Below are 23,441 nucleotides of genomic sequence, written 5' to 3'. Positions count from 1 at the left end.
TTAATTATAATTCATTTCATCTTCGCCATAATCCCAAGACATATCATCCTCATTCTCTCCAGCATAATCAGCATCATCCATATTTTCACCATTCATATCTTCATCGTCCTCCTCCTCATCATCGTCAGGGCAAGCAGTGCAACGACTTTCATTGATGCCATAATTGTAACAGTTGGCACCAACACATTCACAGCAGCCATCATGAAACCAACGATAACTATTTGAACCCTATAACAATTAAATAAATTACAAATTAGAAAAATCTATTTTGAATTTTGAAAAATTTTTTTCGCATTATTTCAAATACTTACCATACTCTCACAATATTGTAAACACTTTTTGTTGGTTGTACAGCTATTCAAATAGATGACCGTACAATTAACCGTGGCCGGTTGTTGTTGTTTGTGAGCAAAAGCATCCGCATCAAGCTCATCACCAAAACCAAATGATCCTGTGACCATGTTGTAGTGGCGCTGTAAACTGTTGCGCATGGGAAAACGTATCGTGGACCATTGATCTTCATCCTCTTCGGCTGTGAGGGTGTCGAAGAGTTCTGGCACTCCCTCAAAGTCGCCAATTTGAGATTTTGGCGCCAGAGCACTTAAAGTGTCATTGTGTTGGGGACACATATCCAAACAGCTGCAGCATTCTATATACAGTTCCCCCAAACAATTAAGACAATCCTTGCAACAATAGCAATCAGAAAGTTTACACGTACAACTTTGTGTCAAAAGACACTTGGAGACTACTGAGCCACATACGAATTCGTTGCAGCCATCGCCTTTGACACTGGGGGTTATTACAATGACATACAACACAACGCACGAGTACAACAAATACTTTATAAACACTAATGTACACATTTCAATTAGTTTGTTAAACGACACAGAGAGAACAAGAAACAAACAATTTTATTAAAAAATAAAAAATCACTGCATATATCCTTGATATCCTTTACACTTTTGATTGCTTGCTTTCTTGCTTGCTGTAGTTTTCCTTGAGTTACCGAGGGGTGCAAGAGCTAGTGTGTACACTTTAAAAGTTTTTAAACAACTAATATACATTTTCCAAAAACCCATTCTTAAATGTAATGGGAAATCCATATGACAACTATGATTTTCCCAAAATTAAAACACAAAACAACAACAATAACAAATAACAGCAAGAAAAGGTCACATACAAATTAGTTTGTCAACGCTCTCACACACACATTGTAGAATAAGTATTTATATGAAATTACAAAGGTACCTTTTCCTTTTTAGGGATAAATTAAAGCAACAGGTAGCAACTAGCTGCTTCATAATTTGTTTGATGTTGTTGCTTTCCTGTCTTTTTCTTGTTATTAATTTAGTTTTTGGTAACGACAATTTCGTAATCTCAGTCATTTTAACTATTGGAATTTAAATTGCCCAAATTTGTTGTAGCAATGTAATGATAGCGTGTGTGTTTTGGTACCAAGAATTAGTTTAGTGTATCTCTGTATGTGTATAATAAGAATTTGTCGATAAGGCCCATAAACCACCCATGTCCTCTCGCCTATCTACAGTTTTTCTAATTACAGGTAGATTTAAACAAACTAAGTAAATTTAAATCTGGTTCTATTTTATGAGTCTTTGGTATGTTCACTCGAATGTTAGAGCACATTGTCTGTCAGCTGCATGTTTTTCGGTTTATTAAGAAAGCATGTTTTTATAACGTTTTAGATAAATCCTTAAGATACTCAAACTCTGTTTGACATTTTACTATGGGATTAAAAATGTTAAAATGTTTCTTAATTTTATGGTAGACATTTTATTGTCTACTAAGTATTCTAATAAGAATTTTGGTATTTAACCAAAATTACACTATAAAGCACAACAAAAATTACATGGTCCGACTAATAAATTTTGATAGAGGAGACAAAAAAAAGACACGTGTTTCGGCGTTTTGAAAGTTTATATCAGAATTTCATTTGAGGGGGGGTTTAAAGTTTCCCAACTCTGGGGCATTCTTATTGTTAATCGGCATAAGAAACCATGTGATCCTTACATTTTAGGTATAAAATAAGTTCAGGATGTTCGCAGTTTTTAAATATCTACGTCCACTAATACGCCCACTTATTAAATACATCTGCAAAATACATCGATCTGTGATCACTAATATTTCAGACCAAAATTCTATTACTTATATAAAATACAATAGCTTAAATCGCTAATAACTTGGCTAATAAACGTTTACTCGAGAAAAGCAGCTCAATCTGTGATCACTCATATTTCTGACCAAAAATCAATTTTTTATATAAAAACTCAAAATATCTACATTCGATAATTCTTGGCCAATAAGCGCTTAATCAAGAAAAGGAGCTCGATCTGTAATCTGACCAAAAATCGATTTTTTATATAAAAACTCAAATATCTAAATTTGCTAATAACTTGGCCAATAAGCGTTTAATCAAGAAAATCAGCTCGATCTGTGATCACTCATATTTCTGACGAAAATTCGATTTTTTATATAAAAACTCAAAATATCTAAATTCGCTAATAACTTGGCCAATAAGCCTTTAATCAAGAAAAGGAGACCGATCTGTGCTCACTAATATTTTTGACCAAAAATCGATTTTTTATATAAAAACTCAAAATATCTAAATTCGCTAATAACTTGGCCAAGAAACGTTTAATTAAGAAAAGGACCTCGATCTGTGATCACTTATATTTCTGACAAAAAAAAATCAATTTTTTATATAAATACTCAAAATATCTAAATTCGCTAATAACTTGACCAATAAGCGTTTAATCAAGAAAAGGAGCTCGATCTGTGATCACTCATATTTCTGTCCAAAAATCAATTTTTTATATAAAAACTCAAATTATCTAAATTCGCTAATAACTTGGCCAATAAGCGTTTAGTCAAGAAAAAGAAATCTCGATTTTTGATCACTCATATTTCTGACCAAAAATCGATTTTTTATATAAAAACTCACAATATCTTAAATCGTTAGTAAAGTGGCCAATAAATGTTTAATCAAGAAAAGGAGCTCGATCTGTGATCACTCATATTTCTGTCAAAAATCGATTTTTTATATAAAAATTCAAAAAATTCTAAATTCGGTAATAACTTGGCCAATAAGCGTTTAATCAAGAAAAGGAGCTCGATCTGTGATCACTCATATTTCTGACCAAAACTCGATTTTTTATATAAAAACTCACAATATCTAAAATCGTTAGTAACGTGGCCAATAAACGTTTAATCAAGAAAAGGAGCTCGATCTGTGATCACTCATATTTCTGACCAAAAATCGATTTTTTATATAAAAACTCACAATATCTAAAATCGTTAGTAACGTGGCCAATAAATGTTTAATCAAGAAAAGCAGCTCGATCTGTGATCACTTATATTTCTGACAAAAAAACGATTTTTTATATAAAAACTCAAAATATCCGTTAATAACTTGGACAATAAGCGTTTAATCGAGAAAAGGTAATCGATCTGTGATCACTCATATTTCTGTCCAAAAATCGATTTTTTATATAAAAACTCAAATTTTCTAAATTCGCTAATAACTTGGCAAATAAGCTTTTAATCAAGAAAAGGAGCTCGATCTGTGATCACTCATATTTCTGCCCAAAAATCAATTGTTTATATAAAAACTTAACTTGGCCAATAAGCGTTTAATCATGATAAGGAGCTCGATCTGTGATCGCTTATATTTCTGACAAAAAAACTATTTTTTATATAAAAACTCAAAATAACTAAATTTGCTAATAACTTGGCCAATAAGCGTTTAATCGAGAAAAGGAACTCGATCAGTGATCACTTATATTTCTGACAAAAAAACGATTTTTTATATAAAAACTCAAAATATCTAAGTTCGCTAATAACTTGGCCAATAAACGTTTAAGCAAGAAAAGCAGCTCGATCTGTGATCACTCATATTTTTGAACAAAAATCTATTTTTTATATAAAAAATCAAAATATCTAAATTCGCTAATAACTTGGCCAAAATATGTACATTGATTGTACATATGTACATATTCTGTTGTTGCAAGACTTAGGTTTTTGACAACAAACTTTGGTTCTTGTAGCGCTTCTATGTATATTTTATTCTATGGGCTAAGTATATAAATAAAAATTATCATTCAACAATACGGTTTTTTTTCTTTTTAAATTTGAATTCAAGCCGCTTCTCATAAATTCACAAATCGAATACTAGAATTTTTTTAATTTGGACAGGACAACGGCTGTCGGGTCAGCTACAGAGGTTGGAATAGATCTAAGCATTATTTTGAGCAATTTAAAGAAAAGCTTACATCAAGGAAATTATGTAAGCATTCTTTTGAGAAACAAAAAAGGGCCCATTTTGAAAAAAAAAAGTAAAAAAATTATCTGTAATTACATTCAAAGACAACCCTAAATCTATGATGAAATAAGTATAATTTGAAATTATCGTTTACATAACTAATGTAAGTTGTACTTCGTTGTACTAGTGTTAAGACCAGCTCTAAGTTTTAATTTCACATTTAAAATCATCATTATAATTACTTCTAAAAACAGCTCATTAGTATCTAGACAGTCTTTGTTTAATAATATCTATTAAACAAAGACTTTCTAGATACTAATTAATTAGCTGTTCTTAAATTTTGTGAAAATAAATAAACAAGTCTACTTCTAAATTTATTTATTTTGACATTTAATTGTAGCTGTTTTGTATTGTTAATTTGTTATGTTTATTATTGCCGGAAATGAAAGAGAAAAGTCAGAAGACTAATTCCATTTATAAGTCCGCCAAAGCAAATAAAGCAGAGACACTTGTTTGCTTAAAAATATGTACGCATTATTTTTCAAATGGCTGAAACCGGTTTTTTTCTAGTAGAAATTCAGAGGAACTGAAATAATACTGCATATCGTTAGCTTATAGCTTATAATACATTGTCAACTTTTCGTGCGATAAATCGCAGCAACTGCTTTCATTTGTTGAGTAGAAGTGTAGAAGAGCAAACGGGGTAGGAAAAATTTGGGATTTGGATTTAAGAGGATTTTTCTTGTTTGGTTTTTCAATTGTCAAATGTTGTTATTAAATGTAGCATGGCACAAATTGTTATGCGTAAACGTGAAAGGGGTTTCAAACCAACTTTAAATGTAAATTGCTGCGATTAATCCCAATGTAAATAGACTCTTAGTGTGCAAACGTGCTAAGTCCATTTTTTATGCAAATTGAGATTTTAATACCAAGCGCTAAAATACGTAACTATACACTGTTTACGTAAAAATTTTGGAATTATTTATGCTGCGGTTTTTTTGCAAATTATTATCTCATTCAAATGGAATTGAATGGAACATTTTTTTAATAGGGTGTTTTATAGTTTGTCTGTAGTTCAAAAACACTGTAGAAAACCATTTTCCTCAACCATTTCAAATATTTTGAACAAATATCATTAAGAATGATATTTTAGAAAGCAAATAACTGTACCTAGACATGGATCTTGCACACTTATTAAGTAAAATTAGGTTTTTGTTATTTTTTTATACAAAAAATTTGTTGACATTTCAAACACTTGCCGAACGTCAGAGTCAAAACGGAAATGTAAATAATAATCACACTTATTTCATTAAACGTAATAATGCCTGCTTGTGTTAAATAATTTATTTAACAATTTTTTCAAAAATAAAAATTATTATTTTGGTTAAAAACAAAATCCACAAAACAGATCTATATTTTTTTGTTTCTTGAAAAATTACAAAACGAATAACATTTAATACAAAGTAAACTAATAACAATTTAAATACGGTCTTAGACATTTGATTGATATTTATCTAATATAAAAATTTCATCTTGCAGTTTTAATTGCATTTCTCCACAGTACGATAAAAATCAAATTCAAGAGTTTTTTTTGTATTAACTATGCACAACAGGGAGAAATAGATTTGAACTTTATTAAAAATTAGGAAGTACATAGTAAAATTGTCAAACATTTGTTCTGTATTAAATGAGCAAACGTTTGTTTATTTCTTGGCTGTAACCACTGAAACTAATTTGGATTGAGTTTAACTTCAGCAACGGCCGCATTTAAGCGAGCTTTGGAGGTGGGTTGTTTACGCTGTTTCTCCTCCACGAACATTTGATAGTGTCCTTCGCCGTAACCGAAATTGCGCATGGTTTTGCGCATGGCCAATGGTATCAGACGAAGACCTTTCACTGCTGGAATTGGTGATTGAGGAGGTGTTAATACAGCTGGCTTTGCTGGAGTTGATTCAGCAATGGGTTTAATACAACGATCGTCACATCGATTATTTGGGGTACAATTGGCATTATTGCAGGCCTTCTCCTCAATTATACAGAAGACCTGTATGAATTTCTGCACTACATAAATGATGAAAAAGAAAATGATATTGGTAGCAAAAAGATGCTTGCGAGCTGCCAAAATCATGTTTATCAAATTTGAACTGATTGAAAATTTATAATTTTTTTTAAAAAATTTCACTGGGAAAAAGATATTTTTGTTTTACTAAACTTGTTTGTGAGTTGCAGTGATTTGCAACAGGAACTGATTTACTGCATCAACTTACAGCAGTATTTATACCAAATGCTACAAAGTACCTGAAGGGCAATCAGGTACCTTTAAAGCCGTTTAGCGATGCTATATTCGCGCCAATATTAGTTAGCATATGTTGAGCAAATATGAAAAATGGCGGGAAAATACATTTCCATAGGTATTGTATTTAAATTGACGTCCATCATGATGGACATGTAGTAAACACAGTTAAACTGTACTTATTTTCCAAGAATATGCTAGCGACTCACGGCTTAACATTTCTAAAATCCTGTAAACATTTGCGTTGTCATAAAATCCTTAAGATTGTACTTGGAAATTTTGTCAGCCTGGTTTTAGTTTACAACCAGCCGTAGCCAGAGTAGGTAATGGAAACATATTTAGCGCTTAAATTTTAATAATATTTTAAGTAAATTTTTCCACGAAGGAGAGTAAATAAATGCTAGTTTACACAGATGTTTATTTTGCGATAAAAATGCTAAGATACAGACAAAATATATACATAAATTATAATTTCCTGTTTACATGTATTCACACGGGTTTTTAGATAGTTTAACATATTTTAAAACATTTACTTAAAGTTGGTACAATAGTTTTCGTTAATAGAAAATTTATTTTCAATTTATTCGCTACTACCGTTTGTCTTACTTAGAAGTAGTTTAGTAATCGGTGGTTTATAATTATTTAGTATAATTCTCATTTAGTCAAGAATAATTTCCACAGAAGTAGTTATGTTTTCGTTAAAGCTTATGATTAGCCTGTAGTCGTGTATTTGCTGTAGCTTTCACCTGTAGTACGACACCAGTCCGTCTCCGTTCAGTGCAGAAGTTCTTCAGGAAAAATAGCTTAAAAATGCAAACTTATATAAAAAATGCAAAAATCGTTGTTTTGCATCGAAATTCTAAATATTTTTTTGTCAGTTTTTGTTTAAAATTATCAGTTAAAATTACCATGTTCTCCAACGAGAACATCCGGTAACGGAAGTTAAGCTGAGAGGGCTAATGATAGCTTAGCGGTAACGGTAGCCAAACTTAGTCTTGAATAAAAATCAAAAAATAATTATAAAAAGCGATTAAACATTACAAAATACCGAATTGATGAATTAAAAAATATGTAAAAAACCGGTTTCCCTTTTTAGATTTTTGAATATTTTAATTAGGTTAATAGGTGCCGTTATTATGAAAATGGTCAAGAAAATAAAAAAAATTACCATGTTCTCCAACGTTAGAACGTTAGATCATTTCAGATTGGAATCGGACATGGAACTGACAACTTTTTATATTGAAAGATATAAATGGCAGGCAAAATAAATACAAAAAATTAGAACAATTGAGCAGGGTTGGCTAACTATTCGAAACGGTTAAAAGATAACGGTAACGCTAATGTCGATCATTTCGATACATCATTTAAGCGGTAACGGTAATTACAATTATTTATTTCGGTAAGGGTATTTAGCGGTAGCGGTAACTGCTGTTTTTTGTTTAGCGGTTATTTAGCGGTAACGGTAGTTGAGCTGAAAGGGCTAATGATAGCTTAGCGGTAACGGTAGCCAAACTTGGTCTTGAATAAGAATAAAAAAATAATTATAAAAGGCGATTAAACGTTACAAAATACCGAATTGATGATTTTAAAAAAAATATGTAAAAAACGGTTTCCCTTTTTAAATTTTTTAATATTTTAATTAGGTTAATATGGTGCCGTTATTATGAAAATTATCATGAAAATAAAAAAAATATATTTACTAAATAATTTATATATATTTTTCTAATTCTTAAAAAACTTATATTCTTTCAGGTGATTTTGTACTGGCGATAATTTAAACATCGGTAAGTTTTTAAAATTTCCGTACATATAATTCCGTTTTGCAGTCTGACTGAAAATCGGACAATAAAAGGCTGAGATATAAGCATAAAATAGCGACTACCTCGATTTTTTCAACCAACTTTGGTGAAGGTTATATAAGATTCGGAACAAGTAAACACTCTTACTTGTGCTGCTCTAAGTCGACCAAAAAAACAGATCTCTAGTTTTTCAAATTCTTTATTTTTTCCAAAAATCGTATGACTTCTACAATCAATATTTAAACATAAACTTTTTCATAATATAAACAGTCAAATTTGACGACTATATAATACTTGAATGTTAATTATAGGCAGTCGACATAGATTCATATAATCCACTATGGTCCCAAATCGATTTTTTTTTTGCAAAAATTCAAAATTTTTTTTTTTAAATTGTTAAAAATTAATTTATTTTCCTAAAGACAATACTCCAAGCAATCAAGAAAATGTATTTAAAAAAGCAGTTGACAACACTGCTGGTCTGCTAGGCTTTCAAAGTTGAAACTTTAAACACGTATTCTTAAATAAGTGTTAAAACAGTATTACAATTGTATAACGAGCAAACCTTAAAAAATAAAGTTATAAAGTATTTCAAAATTGGCAAATGTAGCCCAAGTTAAGTAGTTTTATGGCATATATTTCAATTTAATTTTTGTTGAGTCCTTGTCGTAATTCTTGATATTGTGATTGTGTAGTTTTACGAACTTGCATGTAGTGTTTATAAACCGGTTAACCGAAAAACCGGTTTTTCTTCGAAATCTCGGTTTTTTGCGAACCGGTTAATTTAAAATGTTGATTTTCGGTTAACCGGTTTATCCGGTTTTTATCACTCGGTTATCCGGTTTTTAAAATTTAGGTCTAAATTTAAGAAATCTCATGGTTTTGTGTATTTTTTATATTCATTGTACACACATTATTGGTCTGATTTGAAACCATAACTGCATTTGTTCTTAAAATTTTATTTTATTAATCATTTCGTTAGCTTAGTGTACAAAGTCCTTTTCAGAAATATTACAGGGGAGACACAAAACGTTCTAAAATACTTGATTTTAAATATTTTTGAAGTCTGTTAATGCAGTTTTATTACTTATTTAGTATGATCTTTAATGACAAATAACCACAGCTAAGAAGAAGGGCGTTTGCATCTTATAAGTCCTTTTTTGGGACTTGTAATATTTTCTGTTTCATATCAGAAAGTCGAGGTGATAATAAATTTCAAAATTATCAAATATTTAATTAAAAAATTGATTTACATTTTTTGGTTGAAATTTAATGAATAAACAAGTATTATATACTTAGTAACATATTTATGCTCAAATCCATTTGACTGAGCTAATAATTTTGAAATTTTTACAAAATAAAATGGACTTAGCTCTTTTGTTTATTCATAGTTACTTAATATTAACCATTCCTGATTACTAAAAACTAAAAATTTTAAAGCTGTATATACTTTATTGGCCATTTTAGTTTTTTACACATAAATGACGGTTAACCGGTTTCTTCAATGTCGGTTAACCGAAAAACCGTTTTTCTAAAAAAGGCCAATTTTCGGTTAACCGACAAACCGGTTTTTTATAAACACTACTTGCATGGAAGTTTAGCCACGAACTTGCATGGAAGTTTAAATGTGGAAGTGTTCGCCAAAGTGTGTATTTTGAGTGTTTATTCATATCTCTCCAGCATTTTTCAGCAAACACCCACAATTGTCATTTTATTTTAGCACAATTTTTGATTACCCGTACCGAAATGCTTTCGGATTGGACAACTAACGGGCGCAAATATGATGTACTAATAGAGTGGGTTCTTTAAAAAAATCAATAAAAATCTGAATATTAACAAAAAAAAATCAAATAAAACAAATATATATAATTTTCTTTTACATATAAAAAAAGAGTTCAGTTTGGATACCTTCCCATTTAGTGGGCGTAGAGTGTGGTCGTGGTCCAATTGACTATTTTTTGTTTAAATTTATTTATATGCCATGGACATTAAATGTGCTGAAATTAAAAGCTCTGACATGTTTATTTTAATTTATGCCATAAAAACTGTATTTGAAACCATAGTGCAATCCAAGACCCATTTTCTCAATTAATATAATTTTTGTATGAGAACTGTCAGTATATCGTCACAATAAAAAATAACCAGAGATTGTGGAAATATCCAAAATTTTGATTTTGTCATTCCATTTGTAACATATCGAAATATTGTTTGTAGAACCAAAAATTACATATATTCTGGGTTCTTATGAAATTCTAAGACGATCTAGCTGTCCATCCGTCAGTCTAATGAAAACGCGATAAGTCCCAAACAAAAGGAGTTAGCTGGCTGAAAATGGGCAATATTGGTCCTTTATTTCACCTAGAACTCATACAAATGTCCCCCGGAATACGGAATGAGCAGTCATAAATATGTTGATTATACAGCAATCCTGATACAATTTTGCAAAAATTAGTTCTAACTACTTTGAAATTTTACTGTAACAGTTATCCCTAGTCCCCATACAAGGACACCCTCAGAAAATGACACAAACATTCATAATTGTCTTATAATAATTAATATCATGATGAAATTGATCTACCAACTTTTGCTTATATGCCCCATATAAACCCAAAATCAGAAAAATATTTGATTGTCCATTTAATGATATAACGTAAATTTCTGTACATTTCTGACGACCATAACTGGTTCAAGTCCCCATAGAAGGCCAAAACTACATACAACATTCGACACAGCCGAATAAAACACTCTTACTTGTTTTGTAATTCACTTACTGGTTTTTTCATTATAAAATTTAAAATTTTATTTAATAAAACTTTATTTAATCAACTTAAAACTTTATTATGAAACATTTTTTTAATGAATAACAATATAACGAAAGTGTTGGCAAGTAAAACAAGAAAATCCATTTAACTAGAGCTAACTGTTGACAATAAACTTGCAAAGTTTTTTTAATGTTAAACTTTTTAAGCAGTACTCCTCAAACTATATATTATGAAAAAAACTTTTATAAGAAAAAGCTTTAACAATATTGCCTCCCGTTAGTTACATAAATTTTATAAGGTATTTTAAATTTTAGTTTTCTTCAACAAAATAACTCTAATTTCAGGGGAAATAAAGTAAAGCTGAACAAAATTGTAACAATTTATTAAGCAAATTATGTAAAATTTTTTTCTACTATCTATTTTAAGTCTCATACATTTCAGTATAATTACGTTTTAAATATTCCATATGAGTTGTCAAATTTTAAACCATGAGATGATCCTTCCCACCGCATTCGGATTTGTCCCTCCATTAATATGACGTCTTAAAATGTGAACAAAAGAAATGTTACACAAGTGTACCACATACAATTTTAAACCACTACAGTTTTGGAGCTATGTAACAAAATGTAGTTAAATCGCGTTCTTTTGGCATAAAAAACAATAACAAAGTGGATATTAGTTCTATCTGCTGGGAAATGTGAAGTAATTTTTGGACATTGAGCGATTCTTTAATGCTTCTCTACAATTTAATATTCTTTAAATTTATGTCATTTTTTGAAACATATTTTAGGTTTTTTTTTCAATAACAAATGCATTAAAATCCGCTCCCTAGAAATGATATTATAGCCAACTTTCTTGAATCTGTTTTTTGGTTAATATCTATTACAGTTTAGGCTGATTTTTTATTTTCAATTTCTGAGCATTTCGGTTTCTGGTTAGATTTATTTTAGTTTTAAATAATTTGGTAGCCTTGACTATAAAGTCATCCTGTATAAAAGAGTTTTAAAACCAATTCGGACACTTGGAATCCAACTGTGGGGAACAGAGGGCAATAGCAGTATTTATCTTATACAGAGGGTCCCATCGCAAATTCTTAGGACCATGAAGGGTGTAGCACAATACATAAGAAATGAGACATATATGTATGTGGAAGAAGCATTAATGAAGGATGAGTTTAAGAAAGTCCGTGATAAATATAAAAATTGTTTGGATAAAAATGTGCTAAAAATTATGTATACTGTTTTATATGAGATTATTTCTTAAAAGTAATGTAATATTTATATTAACAGAAATATTTGAAAAATATTTTCTTCAGGTTTGATTTATTTGATCGAAGTTTTGAGTTATCCGGTATGTGATGGAAATCCATTTCAAAAACTATAAAAAATATTATTTTCGTTTTATTATTTTTCTAATCCTTCATTATTATGATACTGAATTAATTTGTATAACATTTTCTGTCTAAATTATTTGCTATTGTCATCTAAACTTTATTTTAATAAAAAATAATAAGCCCTCAGTTAAAAAATTATTCTTGAAATCGATCGCAATTATTCACACCATTTCAAATCTATTGTTTTGAAATCGATAATCGATTTAAATTTATCAGTTCTGATGTCAACCACTTTGATTTAAACAAAATTGCGTTTGCTCATAAAAGCGCTGACTGGCAAAATGTGACTTATGTGTTATTGAAAAGCGCCAAATTGACAAGGCATATTATGTTTCGATATATTTATGTACATTTATAAGAATTAATGCTGAAATTTTCTCATTTTTAAAAATTTAAATTTAATAAAGTGAAATTTCTTTAATAAATTTCATATGAATGTTTTTCCCACAAATCCTCATAGAAATTTTGAAATCTTATTTATATTTTTATGTTTTTTTAAAGTTTTAACAAGTTATTTGCAACTTAAATATATTTAATCAAAAAACCAAATACTAATTTTACCAATTTTAATCGAAATTATTAATCTAAACGAATAACCATTTAAATCAAACACAACACACTAAACCCCAAAAGCTCATAAAAAGCTTTCTGCTTAATACGAGTTACCATATCAAATAAAAAAATACAAACTTGTAAGTTATTTATTACTTTTTTTATTAAATACATACTATTATTATATTTATTTTTTTACCATAAGTACTAAATTGTTTGTTTTGTTTTCATTAAGTAGTTATTAGTTAAAGGCCAAAATAAATATGTATATAAGTTTAAGTATTTATATTATAACAAATCACATACTCACTAATTAAATATTTACATGTACACATACAATAAAACTTATATTTAAAACAAAAAAAAAATACTTAACAAACTAAACAATTATAATTAAATTTTCTTTATACAAAATCTACAAAACATACGTTTTAAATTTGTTTTTTTCTTTCTTGTTTTTTTTAGGATACTTAAGGAATAAAGTTATTTCAATCAAATTTTGATAATAATACAGTCATTTTTTTTCATTTTCTTTAAATAAAACAATTTTGGAATATAGCTGTTCAAGTAAACTAACAATCTTATAAAAAAGATATATAAAAGTTTATCTAACAGATATACCATTAATAGTGATGACATTGCTAGCTGTGGGTTCTGGTTCATAGACCTCATCATTTGTGCGCATTTCATAAGGGGCATCGTAGAACTGTTCGTTGGGTATTTGATCGTAGATATTTTCTGGAAAAAAAAAAGAAATTCAATTAATTGAAACAATTTATTTGGTATATAGGGGAAGTATCTTACCTCCCCGACTTGCTGTACCATTTCCATTCATACCCCTTCCACCTTGGAACGTATTAAAAGTAGCTGGCGGTCCATTATCCAAGTGCATATTTCTATTATTAGCTTCTAGTGTTGAATAGGACATGACAGCAGCATTTCTTTCGTCTTTAGATTCGGCCGCTTGTATATTTTCCGTATTCTTTACCGGCCTGGCTTTATTGCGGTGTATGAATATCAGACCAATCAAAATGAGTAAAGCTATAATAACGGTGGCTCCTATAGCAATGCCTGTTCCTAAGCTGCCACTTTCTTGAGCTTCTGTAGCGGTCAATTCACAACGAGGCTCATCTCCACTCCACATACCATCTTCAGTACATTTACGCAAATATTGGCCAATACGATTGAATCCTGGTATGCAATGATATTCAGCCGAGCCACCATATAGGGTAGATTCATTGACCACAATTACTCTACCATTCTCAATGGGCAAGGGACGTCCACAATCAACAGCTTTAAATGATTTCATTTAAATTATTAATAATGAATTTTATATTTTGATTTCAAAATTACACTTACGTTTACACGCTGGAGTTTTACCCGTCCATTTGCCAGATTTTTGACACACCCTCGTATCATTACCAATCAAATTACGTCCTCTTTGGCATCTAAATTTGGCTAAGGAACCCACTGATCTCTCACCAGCCTCCACTATAAGACTTTCACTTAAATCTGGTTCATCGCAGGTGATTTCAACACAATGTGGGGCCTCATGACTCCAGCTGCCATCTTCGGTACACAAACGTCTGGAAACGCCATCTAACTTGAAATTAGTATCACACTCGTACAGGACAGCTGCTCCGTAATAGGTGACATTTGTGGCCAAGGTTACTTTGCCATAGGTGATATTCAAGGGAGCTCCACATTCAACATCTTCAAAAGTAAATAAATTGTTAAAACTTAGTTTATATTCATAGCAAGAGCCGAATTAAAGCATTCGATATCGAGTAAAATTAATCGTATTTTTGATATTTGAGATAATGGCTTTCGATATCGAGCAAGAAGTTTAGTAAATTTTGTTCTTCCCATTTCTCTTTCATCAACTTTGTTCAAGTGAAAAAATTCTCATGTTATGAAATTTTTATATGGAATTTTGTAAACAAAAATCAACTATTGTGAATGAAAAGTTCATGGGAATATCAAGATAGCAATTTCCCTTTCAAGGAAAATGAACATTTCTTGGGAACAAAATTTCACATTTTATTGACGATAGCTGTGATTATTTCGGTATCCAAATAATTTTTTGATATGATAGCTTAGAAGTATTAAAACTTACAAACACATTCAGGAACATTGCCACTCCATTGACCATTGTCTTCACAGGTAACCAAAGCTTCACCCACCATTTTGTAACCACGCTCACAGCGATATTTAGCTAAAGCTCCAATTCTATAAAGTCAAGATTATATTATTTTCATTACGAAGTTGAGCATTTTTATAATTTACCTATAAGTTTGAGCTGAATTTGAGGCACTCTCGGCGGTTCTTATTAAGGTACGACCATACATACGATCATTGCCTGTGACGGACAGCAAACTATGAGGAGCCAAAGCTGGTTCTGTGCAGCGTATTTCTGTAAAATATTGTAAATTGTTAAAATTTGTTTTGGTATAAATGATTTTATTCACTTCTAACTAACCTTCACATTTTGGTGATGAATCACTCCAAACTCCCGACTCCAGACAAGTACGTTTAGGGACACCACTTAGTTTATGAGACTGAGAACAGCTAAAGGTTACTTCGGATCCAACATAGGTGGTATTAGTAGTATATTTATGACTGCCATAAGGTACAGGAGTGATAGTGCCACAGTCAATGTCTATAAATATATCAAAAAACTTATTGATTTTTAATCATTTAACAATTTTTTTCCAATCTTCCTTACATTCACAGAAGGGAGCATCTGTGCTCCAATCTCCCGAATCTAAACATTCCAAAATAGGATTGCCTCTCAACACATGGCCCGGATCACAGTTGTATGTAATTTTTGAATGAACATTATAATCATAGCCCACCACAAATGAGCCTGGTGGTACATGAGGCGTATCACATGTCACTAAATCACATACAGGAGCATCTCCCGACCATTTGCCTTCTTTAGTGCAGAACAGATCAGAAGGACCATCCAGCCAATAATCATCTTCACATTCATATTTTACCATAGAGCCCACAGTAGTTGAGGAATTTATCAATACAGCCACACCATGATCAGGACGGGCTGGAGAGCCACAATCCACAAAACGACAGGAAGGTGCCTTACTTGACCATTCTCCTCCCAAGCCGCAAGATATAACCTTAAAGATAACATTATTAGAAGATTTATTTTATTTAACATTTCCAACAACTTACCGGTTCTCCCACCAACACATAACCAGTTTCACATGCATAGGTGGCCGTTGAGCCTGCTCTCTTGTCGGTCACCACCACAGAGCCGCCTTGTATCTCTGGTGGTTCAGGACACCAATCTACCAAACATTCCGGCTGCTTGCCCGTCCAACCATCCAGCTCACAGGTTCGATTCTCATTGCCAATCAGTGTATAATTTTCATGACAACTATAAGTGGCCTGTACACCATAACTTGTGCGCTGTTCGGACAGAAACACTGAACCGTGCTCTAATACAGGCAATGGACCGCAATCGACATCTAAGCATACAAAAAATTTCGTGTTGCATTAATAAAGTAGCAAAGTCATAGAATTTTATTTTTAATAAACAACAAAATCACTGCAACAAAATAACAATTGTTTTGTGTGATTTATTTTACATACATTTACAAGTGGGTGCCTTTCCGCTCCATGTGCCATCGGTGCGACATGTACGTTCTGCATCACCAATTAATGAATGACCCTTAGGGCAGTTGTATTGTATCGCACTGTCAATTGTATAGTTTTTACCAACAATTGTTGTATTTTGTTGGGAATCTGGTGAGCCACAAGATAGTGGTGCTACAAAATAAAAATAAGTTTGTTAAAAAATATATGTTAATACTCGCATTTAGGAGGAAGTTAGTTGGAAAAATACATATGCTTGAAGTTAGTGTTTGGAAAGTTTAACACTTTGTTGAACAATTGAAAATATGAACTATTTAGTGGTATTTGAAAATATGGGTTTGAAATGATGACAGATAAAGGCAAAATAATAATCAACAACTGTTTGGAACACTTGCTAATTATTTATGACGCCTTTATAATGTATATGGACATTTCCACGGTCAAGAACGCGACATTCGTATGTTGTGTCGTTGGCTATAAATTAGTAAAAAACATGGGTACAAAAACGCTGCAAAAAACAGAATTCGTTTTCGACTGCATCTAGAAAACTGCTAAAATCTGTGAACAATTTTTCAAGCTAAGTATTTCTTGGTTAACTAAAGTAAAATGGTGTGGCTTTATTGATAGTTGTCATGTTAAAAGGTTTTCGTTTGTTGTTTTTTTCAACTTTTGGTATGATTTAACATGCGACATATTTTGACATCACGTTTGCTATAAGGAACTAAGTAAAGTCAGCTCAAAATTCCATTAATTGTGAAATGCAATATACCAAAAACATTAAAAATTTCAAGACCTTGCATTATCTTTGTGAGTATTCCATTTTAAAGAAAAATAGTTTCCGATACATTTTTAGATAAACACATTTTCCGAATTTAAATGAGTGTAACTTTCAATTGGGACCAGAAATTTTTTAACTAATAATATTTTGAAAATATTTAAGGAAAAAACGTAAAAGCGGTATATAAATACACATATTACAATAAAAAGAGAAATAGCAATTACACAGAAAATAATTAGAGATTATTGGATTTAAGTAAAACAAGCTTTTTGAAATTCGAATCACTTAATTTATTTCTCCGAGGAGAATCCACCATTCTACTAAAAGAAAATAAACGCTCTACTGGAGAAGAAGAAGCCAAAGACGTGTTAAATTTAAAAAACATTTGCCTTATTATTGGATATTTTTTGAGACTGCAAATATCAGTGACCGAGCTTAAAAGGAACGCACGTATTTCACTTTCTATCTAATCTTTCTGCACAAAGGTTGAAGGTCCTAATATTGAAGATGTTAATAAACTAAGTAATTTCTTCAATAACTTTTTCACTTACTGTCAATTTCCCAAAATCTAAGAATCCTACATTATCAGTGTTTTTTTTTTGTGTTATTATTTCTGCGGATGCTGAAAAACACTTTGAAGCTTCCTCAACAAACATCTGTATATTTAGTATTCTAGTTTAAACTGGAATAACTTCATGATCACTAATTTTGAATATATTAGTTCAAAGAAAATTATTGAAGCTTTTTTTTAGTTATTGTTAAATTTTTTAACTATTTGAGTTTAGTGCAAAAAATTATCACTATCACTAAAAAATATTAGTGATAAAAATATAAGTTTCACTACCACTAAAGCTGATGAAAATTAGTTAAAAATATATTTTTTAAAATAATATTTAGTGCTAGTGAAATGTTGATTGCACTCAACATTTAGTGCATTACCCCCAACTCTGAAAAAAAATTTATGAGACATTTTTTTTTTTTAATTTCTTTAAAAAATTTAATTTTTTAAATTTATTAGTGACAAAAATTTTATAACAAAAAAAAATTTTGTTGGCTAAAAAAATTCGGTTTTCCGATTTTGACCCACTGTAGGTTCGACTTATTTAAGCCTTTAAGTTGCAAAGTTGTTTGAAATATCTATTATTGGATATCCATATTGTCTATATTAATGACCAGATATAGATAAATAATAATTAAAAAATCAAGGCTGCCCTTGTTCATTATATCTCAGTAAATTTGTGGACCAATTGTCTCGATTTTTAATAGCAACCGAGCCGAGAGAATTTCAGATATATTGATGTATGAATCATGTATATAAGTTATTTGGGTGCAACATACTGAAGGACAGACGGACATGGCTATATCCAATATGTACTTTGTGGGTTCGCAAATGAAAAATTTTGAAATTACAAACGGAATGACAAACTTATATATACGCTTGTCACTCATGGTGAAGGGTATAAAAAAAATGTACGACCTACCTATGTCCAATTCAACATAAATATCTCTTGAAATGAAATGCAAGAACCTGCTGAATATAACATTTCTTGGAATTCAGATAAGAACTGATTTTTTTTTGTGGTGAGCAACTTTGGGTAGCCACTTACTATTTGAAATTAAGTATTTAGCCACATGATAAAAACGATCGCGAAACAAACGATGATATAGGTACAAGAATGCGACGTACAAATTCAAACAAAATCAAATGAAAAATCCACAGAGTTAATCAAACTTTATTTCGCCTCTTATAATTTGTATACCCTTCACCGGAATGGTAAGAGTATATATAAGTTTGTCAATCAGTGTCGATATAGCGATGTCCCCTTGGCTATTGAAATCATCATTTCGAAGCCCCTAAATACAATAAAAGCATGATTAATGCATCAATATATCGGATATTGTCCTGATAAGGTTTCTATTTAAAATCGGTCCACAAAACTACTGAAATACTTATAAACAAATAACCACTACTACGATGTTTACCTATTTCTGCCTATATCTCGATTACTAGTCATGTACATAGACAATATTAGTATCAAATAAAAAACATTTCAATGGACGGACAATGGTCAATTTCGAAACAATATTTTTTAACCAAATTTTTAATGAATGGCAATATCCAGCAATATCTTCGGACAATTTTTTTCAACAAAATTTTGGTTTTACCAAAAATAATTTTCGGTACCGTGAACCTTTCAATAGAAATGCCAATCTCTGTCTTGTTCTGAACTTACTCCCTATACAAGTCTGAAATTCAATTTGGAGTAAATAACAGCGCTTAATTGCTTAAATTAGTTTATATACATACATAATTAATGTGATGACACTCAATGCAAGTATCTATATAAATAAATATTTATTTTGCTAATTTCAACAAACTTAAACTTACCATGCTGACATATGAAATGCAAATAATCCAGATTACAGCCCACATCATTCCACAACCAATTGCGGCCACCATCCAATACCACGCAATTTTGTTCTCCATTATAATTATTGGGTTGATCTTTACCCCAAGCTGGTTTCTGTACAACTTCACCTGTAAACAAAACACAACAAGAAAATCATTAACATTACACAAAAATATATAAACAATTAATAATATTAATATGTCGCAATAGTTAAAATAACTTTCATTTTTCATACAAAAAGAAAGAACGTTTTGAATTGAAATCCCCCGTCCGTCTATAGCCATAATTGGTACGAGTTTGTACCCGCACACAATAAAACATAAATATTAATAAAAATATCCATAATAAGTGTGACCATGTTGTTTACGGGGAAACCAATATGGCCAATGATATTGATTATTGTTTATTAAATATTGTATGTTTCTAGCATTATAAATTTTATTGTTTGTGAACCTGCCCTGGGTAAATAGTAGTGGCGGTGGTAATGTTTTTTTTTTAAATTAGAAACACTTTTTTGGTTAAACGTTCCTCAATGCTCATTTAGTACTTTCTTTTTTCAAACATTAAATTTCAGGGTTATTAAAAGCTATGCTTTAATAATAAATCAAGTTATTATTATAAAATTAATAAAAAAAAACTGGTTTTAATTATGACATTTTTGCAAATTAATTTTTAAATAAAAACCCAGCAACATTTTTGGCAATAGTTTGAAGGTTTGTTATTCATAATTAGAAAATTAAGGTTTTTGACAAAAATAATAAAAAGCCAAATATTTTATTAATAAGATAATGAATTTGTCATGAGTTTACTCACAAAAAAGTGCAGTACAAAATAAAAATTGTAAGTGACTACACTCTAGATTACTTAGAGACACTTAAGTGATAATAGACATCACGCTAGATTATCTGGCATGTATAAAGTAACCATGGCATGTATAAAGCACTACAAACTGAACATACGTGTCAAATGTCCCAAAATATATAAATTGGAGTCGGTCAAATGATCAGACAATAGTAACCACTACTGTCTATAAGGGATACATTGACCACTTGCTTAACTGCTGGGAAGAGACTTTTTAAGACTTTAAGTTTAAACAAATGCACTTTTTCAATAAATTTCAATTTTGAAAAGAACATTTTTATATGAGACCCCTGCATAATTTTTTGTTAATTTGTGTATCAATGTGTAATCTTCAATTGTAAACATTTTACAAGTTTTATGTCTGATTTAAACTCATGTTAATTCAATTAACAATTATTTTGTAAGTACATTAAATGATTTAAAACAGAATTGCACGAGTACATTTTTCATTTACTTAAGTATTTAATAATAATAATACTAAAAATAACTCACCATTCACCCATTTCCAAGTGCGTGATGTTATTCCCGGCTCCTTTTGTGCACCAATCCAGACTAGTTGTGTTTTCAATTCCGATTTGCGTCGTTCCAATTCAGCCAGTATGTAATCGTTGGCAGCTCCACGAAAATCGTGCACCAAATTGCCACCTTAAAAATAAAATTAAGATTATAAACAAATAAAAATAACAAATATTGCAAGTTGTTAATTCTTTTGTGACACCATTTGGTTACAATGAACTTTAACTTTAAATGTTGTCTTTAAAGTCAAATTGTTTAAAATGACCGCAAAAAAAACTGGATTAGTTCTTGGAAAACTAAATATATGGAAAAATGCTTTAATAGTAAAATTCCTGAATAATAGAAAAGAACACAAAAATATATACATATAAATGATTACTTCTAATTAAGAGGTTCAATATTTTTTAACTGATTTATTAGTCCAACACATCTGCAAAACAACATAAATACAAAAATTCAATGATGAATAACTTTAAAAATATTAAAAGAAAAATAAAATCTTAATTTAGAAATGTTTATGTCACTATGTTCAATGACTAAATAGGAGAAATTAAGTTTACATCAGAGATACTTTTCTTTTTGCAATGGTTTTTTGCCCATCACTTTTTGGAATGATCTTACGAATTGATTCAGTTAAAAAACCGAATTTGAAGTCAATTGAATATTAAACGAAATCATTCAAATGTATTGATTGCAGAAATTTGGTTCAAAATACGATTAAATAAAATGACCAAATTTGATGTACTTGAATTAATTTGGTTACTACCACAAAACTGTGTATTTAAAGGAATTACCAATATTTTCGCACAGTTTTTATTAAATATAAAGCACAATTTTTTATTGAGATTGGAATTTTGTATTCAATCATAACCTACACAGGATAGGGTTATGTACAATTCCACATCGGACAAATGGCCTCCAAGGCTTTTTCTATTTTTGTGGAAATTTTCCATGACCATAAATGCAATGTGGAAATTCCTCTTTCAATTCCTCAGAAATCCAATTGTGTTAAATCCAGAGACCGAAAATAACGGGTTCATTTTCATTTCAAGGGTAAATTCTCATTCGCAGCCATTTAAAAATATTTTTTTGTGATATTTTGAGTGTGAGAGAGTGATTTATTCGAGAACATTTTAGGTTTGGGGTTGAGAGAAACAGAAAAGAAACAAACACAAACAATCTGGATGAGTGATTTATAATTTATTTTTTTCGTAAAATTATAAAATGTATCAAAAGATTAATAACAATTTTAAACATTTTTGTTACTCAGACTTCATTACTTCATACTTATCATATTATTTCCATAATTTGTTAAAAATTATTAATAATATGTTATTGTATGTAAATAAAAGAGAAAGTAACAGTTATTAAGAACAAGAACAAATGAATTGTTTATCTCACACCAAACCATTAAAAAAACAACAAAAACGAATAAAAGTCATACCAAACCATTTAAATAAAAATCATTTTATAACTGTTATTTTCAGTGATTTATTTTTTCACAAAAATATAAATCACAATTTGGGTTTTTTGGTATATGGACGAGTTATTTTCGATCTCTGGTTAAATCACACCATCTATTGTGACTAACGAAACAAGAGACAATGTTCACGAGGTGTATGGCATGTGGTAACGTCTTGTTGAATCCACATGACGCTTCATGACGTCTACATAAATATCATCCAATTTGGCTAGAAAGAGTCACAGCTTGACCAGCCTTATATTCGAAGAACTATTCCTCAGTAATGCATCCAGCCCAAAATTCGCCCCAAACAGTGACTGGCTTCACTTCTTATTTCAATTGAACTTTGTAAGCATGGAGTGCAAATGTTCAGTAAGTATAAGCAGATAATTATTATGTCAACAACGCCGAATTAATGTTCCTTGACTTTCTCCAACACTCTCATGCACCGCTTCGATATTGATATTTGAACAGCTTGTTTTTGGATAACCCCTGAACTTTTTAATTACTCTCTCTTTACAGTTCACGAAGTTCAACCAATATCCAAAACATATTTTATACAAAATTTCAAATTTTGACCTCTAAACTTTTATTATTGTTTCCTTTTGTCATATTTGCAACACTTTCTTGCACAAAATGGCGGCAAATTCAAATCTTGAGTGAATTTTGGAACAATCTTTACATTTAGATTGAGCTAAACTATGTTCAGAGATTATCTGCCTATTT

General features: G+C 30.3%; 3 protein-coding genes across 4 annotated transcripts in view; all 3 read right to left on the bottom strand.

Moving 5' to 3' along the window:
• On the bottom strand, positions 1–863 carry tsg (twisted gastrulation). The gene is made up of 2 exons (XM_065509211.1): positions 312–863; positions 1–228 (listed from the first exon to the last, which is right to left on the bottom strand). Exons 1-2 carry the CDS (start codon positions 861–863, stop codon positions 1–3), a joined length of 780 nt encoding a protein of 259 aa, XP_065365283.1.
• Positions 864–5,841: 4,978 nt separating this feature from the next.
• LOC135958954 (uncharacterized) lies at positions 5,842–6,408 on the bottom strand. Its single transcript, XM_065509903.1, has one exon. It carries the CDS (start codon positions 6,402–6,404, stop codon positions 6,006–6,008), a length of 399 nt encoding a protein of 132 aa, XP_065365975.1. The 5' UTR covers positions 6,405–6,408; the 3' UTR covers positions 5,842–6,005.
• Positions 6,409–13,262: 6,854 nt separating this feature from the next.
• The window catches only part of fw (furrowed), a 66,057-nt gene continuing 55,878 nt past the window's right edge, over positions 13,263–23,441 (bottom strand). Inside the window, exons 3-13 of one of the 2 annotated variants that reach the window (XM_065507988.1) lie at positions 21,230–21,382; positions 19,855–20,004; positions 16,685–16,861; positions 16,265–16,560; positions 15,801–16,209; positions 15,555–15,734; positions 15,362–15,488; positions 15,192–15,304; positions 14,435–14,788; positions 13,880–14,368; positions 13,263–13,813 (exon numbers count right to left, since the gene is read on the bottom strand). In XM_065507988.1, the coding sequence (XP_065364060.1) occupies positions 13,680–13,813; positions 13,880–14,368; positions 14,435–14,788; positions 15,192–15,304; positions 15,362–15,488; positions 15,555–15,734; positions 15,801–16,209; positions 16,265–16,560; positions 16,685–16,861; positions 19,855–20,004; positions 21,230–21,382 (2,582 nt within the window). In that variant the 3' untranslated portion in view covers positions 13,263–13,679. The remainder of the gene's footprint in view (positions 13,814–13,879; positions 14,369–14,434; positions 14,789–15,191; positions 15,305–15,361; positions 15,489–15,554; positions 15,735–15,800; positions 16,210–16,264; positions 16,561–16,684; positions 16,862–19,854; positions 20,005–21,229; positions 21,383–23,441) is intronic. The other variant, XM_065507989.1, reaches the window with a different exon arrangement.

This window comes from Calliphora vicina, chromosome 4 (assembly GCF_958450345.1).
Source record: "Calliphora vicina chromosome 4, idCalVici1.1, whole genome shotgun sequence".
Classification (NCBI taxonomy): Eukaryota; Metazoa; Arthropoda; class Insecta; order Diptera; family Calliphoridae; genus Calliphora; species Calliphora vicina.
Note: the sequence above shows the minus strand (reverse complement) of the source record. Positions and strands in the feature narration are given on the sequence as shown.

Excerpts from the sequence above, each read along its gene's own strand:
- tsg (XM_065509211.1), bottom strand. The coding sequence starts at position 863 with ATGTGTACATTAGTGTTTATAAAGTATTTGTTGTACTCGTGCGTTGTG. Across the intron at positions 229-311 it reads TACAATATTGTGAGAGTATG|GGTTCAAATAGTTATCGTTG; the intron begins GTAAGTATTTGA and ends TAATTGTTATAG.
- LOC135958954 (XM_065509903.1), bottom strand. The coding sequence starts at position 6,404 with ATGATTTTGGCAGCTCGCAAGCATCTTTTTGCTACCAATATCATTTTC.